The sequence below is a fragment of the Egretta garzetta genome, unplaced genomic scaffold, assembly GCF_000687185.1.
Source record: "Egretta garzetta isolate BGI_Z169 unplaced genomic scaffold, ASM68718v1 scaffold225, whole genome shotgun sequence".
NCBI classification, from domain to species: domain Eukaryota; kingdom Metazoa; phylum Chordata; class Aves; order Pelecaniformes; family Ardeidae; genus Egretta; species Egretta garzetta.
The window spans coordinates 206,792-213,069 of record NW_009259684.1 but is presented as its reverse complement, the minus strand read 5'-3'; the positions used below and the strand labels follow the sequence as shown (position 1 = coordinate 213,069).

The following is a 6,278-nucleotide window of genomic DNA, read 5'->3' as shown; positions in this document are numbered from 1 at the left end:
TCACAACAAGGGATTTCCAGAGAAATACTGCAGGCGGTCTCTGCTTAATTTTTTTTCTTTCATTCTTCTGTTCTGAAACCAAATTTTAACCTGTCGGTCAGTGAGATTTAACATCCTAGACAACTGGAGCCTTTTTTCTTTGTTTATATAGACATTGAAGAAGAATTCTCTCTCTAGCTCTCTGATCTGGAATTTCGAATAGGGGCATCTCTTCTTCCTCGTTCTGGGAGCACCTTAAAAGAACCAGAAGGCAGGGTAAATATCCTAAGGAAAGGCAAGACACAGACTCATCTTCACAGCTGACCACAGCTTAATAACTCCAGTTATGAATGCAGGGGGGGAGAGACCTTCCAGCAGTTCGCCTTTTGTTCGGGGTAGCAGAGGTGAGGTTACGCAGGGTCTTAAGGACCGCGGGGTAATTATTTTCCCACTGCACGGAGCTCAAAGCAGACATTTTCGGTGCAGATAGGTTATTATTTATTTATTTATTTATTTATTTTTTAAATAAAGAACAGGCTGGGGCTGGAGGCAGCAGGCTGCTGGAGCAGGGGTTAGAGAGGCTGGGGGGGGGGGGGGGGGGAACCAACCCAAACCCCACGCTCAGCTGCAAATCTGTTATCTGTATAGAAACAGCATGAGCAAGGTTGGAATTAGAGGAACTAGATATTACGTTCCACATAAGTTTTTGATTAACTCCAGTCCTCGCCACACACGCAAAAAAAAAAAAAACCCAAGGAATCAAAGTCAAAGAGAACTTAAGCATCTGAGCTGCAAAAGGGGGACTCGCATCACGAAAGCGAATAGGGAAACAAAACAACCCTCCCCTCTTCCCAAAAGAGCCCCTCGCTGAACGCTAACTCGCCAAGTTGCTTGGATTCAGCCTTTAAAAAAAAAAAAAAAGCAAAAAAAAAAAAAAGCTCCTCTAAGACAGCCTAGAAAATGTGAGTGCATGCAAAAAAAAAAAAAAACCCAAACCAAACAAGCCCAAACCCAAACACAGCAACAACCCCAGAAGACCCAAGCAAACAGCAGCGTCAGTAAAAGCCCTTCCTGACAAAAGCTGGACGCTCCCCTAGGCTTGGGGGAGAATAAACGCCACTTGAAACAGAAAAAGTCGAAGAGAATGCTCAGCTTTGCCTGCGAATTCGGCAGCTTTCCCCCTCAGCACTGCACCCCCACCAAGAGAAAAGACCCAACATACAGTTTTAATTAAAGAAGGAGGAAAAAAAAAAAAAAATAAAAAGCAGCCCCAAACGTTTTGCATGCATCCCAATGCCTAAAAGAAAGCACACAGGCAGCTCGAGTAGTGTTCTGCCCAATTGCCTTTTACCCTCAGCAACCCGGGACCAAATCCTTTTAAAATGCTCATGTAAGTTCATGATCAAAGTTAATATTTGTCACGATGGTGTGCTTTTAAAATTTCACAGACTCGGAGATACTGTGGCTGCGCCTAACATCTCCATTTTTTTCAAAGAGCTTTTCCCATCGTAAAAATTCTTCTCGTTGGAAGAAAGAGCTTTGTAGGTTATAATAAAATCCTTTGAATGCTTATAAAACTCCACATAAAATTTGACCGACAAAACACACGGGCTAGTCCCTTAACCTTTCCATTTACTGCTCTACCTACTCGAATTGCTGCTTTTGCTTCCTTCCTTGGTGACAGAAGAGGACGAGGCTGAAGACCCTGGGTTTGTGTTTTCCTCCTCATCCTCCGGGTCTATACCTTGCTCTCCGCGGGATGACAGTGCGTGGGCTTGGGACTCTGCCTCCACTTTGCCCTCACCCTTCTGCAGGCAGGGCTCGCTCGGATTTTCCGCCCCGCAATAGGCATTTTCGAAGAAGCGGTCGAAACCTTGGGGCAAAACAGTGTTTTTGTTCATGCTGGTGTAGAATCCCGTCGATGCCGGGTGGTTGGAGCTGGGGTGGTGGTGGCTGTACACGCTCTCGTTTTTCATTAGCATTTCGGTCATGGTGGAAGGCGGGATGCACTCTCTATGCATCAGATCTTCTGCGGAATAACACGAGGCGTAATTGCTTCGGTGGTGCCATTTACTCGAGGGGTCTAGACCATAGGAGACCTCTCGCACGGGCTGCACTTGCGAGAGGTTGGTGGAGTAAGGGTAGGAGATTTGGCGAGAGGGGGCCTGTGGCAAGAAAGATGACACAGTTGAAAATTCAGGGACGTAATAGGTACAGCTGGGGAGGTAGAGATTAGAAGCGCAACCTGCCCTTTCTCCAAACTCAGCGCTCCTCTCCTTACGCGACTGGGAGCAGAAGTTGCCCAGGTTCACCGAGTTAAACATCTTTCTCCTTTTCTTGCTCCTATAGCTAGATGTTTTGGATCCGATGTGCGGAGGGGAAAAAATTTGGGAAGGCGAGATGACGCGCTATCCGTCTTAGTCGCTCCGGAGGACACGTGATCCAAAGTAGATATTGTCATATATCAGTTTGGAGCACTTAGATGCGTAGGAGTGGTTCACTTAGGTAAGATCTCAGAGGTTCAAACGATTGGTTTGCAAACACCGCAGAAACATTATGAAAATCAATCGCAGATTTGTGTTCATTTTCCCGAAGGCACACCCCTCGCCAGCGCTCAGAGCAGAACAAGTACAGGGGGGGGCTTCGGAAGTTCCTGCTTTTTTTTTTTTTTTCGGAGGGGGGGGAGGAGAGGGAGGGTCTTAGGGAGCTCGAACGGCGTTTTTCCACCCTTTTCTTAATATTTAAACGGGGCTGATTATTCTAATTTATTATCACGCTTATTTCTACCCTTAGAAGTGTTCCTGCATAGACTTTAGGTAGCTCAATAAAATAGCTGGAGATGCAGAAGTAAGTTTTCCAACATTTCTCAAAACCTTGCTGCAGGCGGGAATGCCCAGCTCTTCCTACAGCTGGGCTGCTAAATTATAAGTAAATCTCTATTTATCTCTCTATCTGGGAGTGGAGGGGGGGGATGTTGCCGCTAATTAACAAGCTTCTAACATACGCTAATTACGCTGATCTCTATGTGCACGTCAACTATACATCAAGCGAGTTGGCATGCTTTATGGAGAATATACCATGGCAGCGCGCGGGGGATGGTGTAAACTTCCCAACTTTAAAGTTAAAGAAGGCCTGGCTTAATGCCTTTTGATATCGGATTGGTGATATATCAAGGAATAGCACAAATGAATTAAGTCAATGCCTAATAAATATTCGAAACCCGCCGTTAATGTTTGGTTAAATATTTATTACGTAAGAGTGGCGTATTGAATATTTAATGTAATTGTTTATTGTCAATCAATGAATGTACTTTCAGCGATACTCTCATCGTTTATTCTTCCAGCTGAATTAAAAAAGATATTCTTATTAAAGTCATTTGTCTTCTACCCCGTGCCCCGGCAGCCTCCTCTTCCTCCGTCCTTCTGCATTTTCATAGGAAAAAACCCCAGGGATACCGAAGTGTTGCCAGGTATTTTGCGAGTTTTGTACAGAATTATTAGGCGGAAAAAAGAATTATCGGGGGCGGGGGGAAATCTCTTCTGCAAACCCATCGGAGAGGTGCACCTGAAGGACGCGGAACTTCCGCGGCACCGGGCTCCTTTAGTCTTGAAGGAACAAAATCGCCTGCAACAATTGGGCGCTAATCGGGTTTTCACCTGGATTCGAAATCCTCAAATCATCTGCCTGAGCTGGAAAATATTCTTCTGCCCAACAGAGGCGGCTGCTTTCATCTGGATATGAAAATATTGCAGCGCATCCCCCCCTTTTTTTTATCTTTTTCTTTCCAGGATGCCACTGAGGCATTTTCCCCCCCTTGAATTATCCCTTTTAAAACGCCCAGTAAAAGGAAGAATCAAGAAAAATATTGAATTTTGCCCCCACAGAAATCCCAATTAAACTCCCTCGTGGGGTCTATTTGGCGGTGGGCTGAATACTCCGAACAAAAACTACGGCACAAGGAGAGAGCGTATTTTGTTGTTTTTTTTTTTTTTGGGGGGGGGGGGATCTTGTCAAATCGAGTCGCAGTAAATTCGAACAGCAAGAGGGAAAAAAAGGCAAATCTCAGGCTCAGAGCGCTGGGCTTGAAGGAGCAGAAAAAGCCTCGACGGCTGCCGCGTTTTCGCTTTGCCCCCCTGAAAAAATAACGCCTAAATTCACCCGAAAATAACCAATTTCCCAAGAAGGAGCATCCGAGGGTCCCAGCCCAGCTCGGGAATATCCCCCTTGGGGCTGGGCATCCCTGGGCAGCTCCTTTTTCACTTCGCTTCTTTCTATTTTCTTTTATTTTATTTGCCAGCACCCAACCTGCTGGTTTGCTTTTTAACCAGGGGGGTTGCTTAATTCCTAGGCGAGATGCAAAGAAATGGGGAGGAAAATGCCCCTCCAGCAACCGGGCGGAGGTTGCAGCCTTTGCTAAAAATATAAATATCCTGCAATTCTGCAGCAATGCAGGGAGGGGCGGAAAAAAAAGGGGGGAGAAAAAAAAAAAAAAGTTGATTTTCAGGGAGGAAAAGAGCCTCGCAAGTCCGTACCTTGGAGCCGAGCAGAGAGCAAAGGATTGCAGGATGCCTGAGCGAAAAATAGAGCGGGTGTTTCAGCAGGGCTTTCCAAACTATAATCCTCATCAGGCGGTGTGCCCGGATTGATATGTATTTATTGGGAAATCTGGAAGGGAAACATGGCGGCTTCCCATGCTAAGGTTGTCTGCTCTTCCTCACTTGGAACCTTCTTCATCCCCACTAATGCAACAACGCACTCCTGATCTTTTATTCCCATTAATTTCTGGGTTTGCCCCCTCTCCTCCCCAGCTTTGTATTTTCTATTTAAAGAGCCGTTCCCATAAAACCTTTTTTTATAAGGGATCGGGGCGTGTGAGTCTCAATGCGTGTGTGTGGAGACAGAGCTATACCCACATATAAATATGGCTGTAATTCCAAAAGGAGCTGCGTTTTCCTCTCTAATCACCCTTTGGCCGACGCAAAGACTCTGGCTGCAAGACGGATTTCTCCAGGTTTGTAATCTGTCCTATTTTATGACTTGGATGTCGTTTTGGGCAAAACTTTTAATTAAAGTGTCAGCGATCTTTTAACTTGGCTTTTTATGGAGCAATATTAATACTAACTACAAACTAATAATGTTAAGCTATTGTTTATGAGTGTAATTATTTCCCCCCCCCCCAATTCTCTCCTGCTTGCAACCTGCGTGGGGGATCTTCTCCCTCCGATTCAAAGGGGACAGGCTCTAAAATGTGATTTTTTTGTTGTTATATTCATTCCTATCTACATTCCATAGGAAGGCTGTAGGCGTGAAGCTTTGCATCCAGGGATTCGGACCTTGTGGTTGAAAAAACAATATCCGAGCAGCTTCTTAAACCCCCCACAAAGCTCACGCACCCCCCTAACACACTACCACCACCCCCCCCAATACACCAGCAACCCCCTCAAATCCGTATGGCACAAAACTCCCCTCTAGGTGCGCGAATAATTTATTGCTCTTCGTAGGTAAATGCATCTAACCCAAGCCCTGGTGTCGGTTTTGGGGTTTTAAACCCAGTTTAAAGGATGGGATTTGCCTGCTTCCTGCAAGGAAGCAGAGAAGAGGCAGCTGTGGAGTCACAGCACTTGAATTTGACCACCAAAGTGACCACCATAAAACGGAATGAGGGCTGGCGGCTCGCATTCCTTTTGGTTGCCCTTAAAAAAAAAAAAAAGGCAAATAACTTTCAGGCATAGCCTTAAAGCACCCAGAGCATTTCAACCTCTTCATTTTTTAATTTTTTTTTTTTTTCTTTTAAACCTGCTCCGTTCCCTTAGCGAATGGGAAAGGTTCGGGCGTGGAGGGGGAAAGGAAAGAAAAACTGCATTTGTGCTCTTTCAAGGGGAAAAAAAAAAATCCCTGGGGGAACTTGAGAAGGGGGGAGGAAAGGTCTGATTTTGTTGGTTTTGATAGGACTGTGGGTATAAGATGAAACTGCCCCGTCCAGGAGATTTTTTTTTCCCCTTTATCGAGTTATTCCTCAGGCGGAGGGAAGGCAAAGGAGGCGGCGGCACCGAGCTCGTCGCTCCTTGTGCCTCTTCTGCAATTCTGTATAGAAATACCCATTTTATCCTGGCATCTCAGCCGGGGGTTTCCCCCTACCCAAATCTCCCCAGCAGAAAAAGCAAAGTGCAAGGGGGAGAAAAAAAAAATAAAAAAAAATAAAAAAATCCGCCCCCCAGCTTCCCCCCCTCCCTTGCTCCGGAGTCCGCGCTCCTTTCCCTGATATAATGCAAACACTTAACACATTTAACAGCGTTTTC

General features: G+C 45.6%; 1 protein-coding gene across 1 annotated transcript; it reads right to left on the bottom strand.

Annotated features, from left to right (window-relative positions):
• On the bottom strand, positions 1-2,303 carry HOXC11 (homeobox C11). The gene is made up of 2 exons (XM_009638695.1): positions 1,628-2,303; positions 1-233 (listed from the first exon to the last, which is right to left on the bottom strand). Exons 1-2 carry the CDS (start codon positions 2,301-2,303, stop codon positions 1-3), a joined length of 909 nt encoding a protein of 302 aa, XP_009636990.1.
• Positions 2,304-6,278: the final 3,975 nt, after the last annotated feature.

What these genes read in the sequence shown, in the direction of transcription:
- HOXC11 (XM_009638695.1), bottom strand. Translation starts at nt 2,303, where the DNA reads ATGTTTAACTCGGTGAACCTGGGCAACTTCTGCTCCCAGTCGCGTAAG. An exon ending in AAGCAAAAGCAGCAATTCGA is followed by an intron (nt 234 to 1,627) that starts GTAGGTAGAGCA and finishes GGTTCTTTTAAG; the next exon opens with GTGCTCCCAGAACGAGGAAG.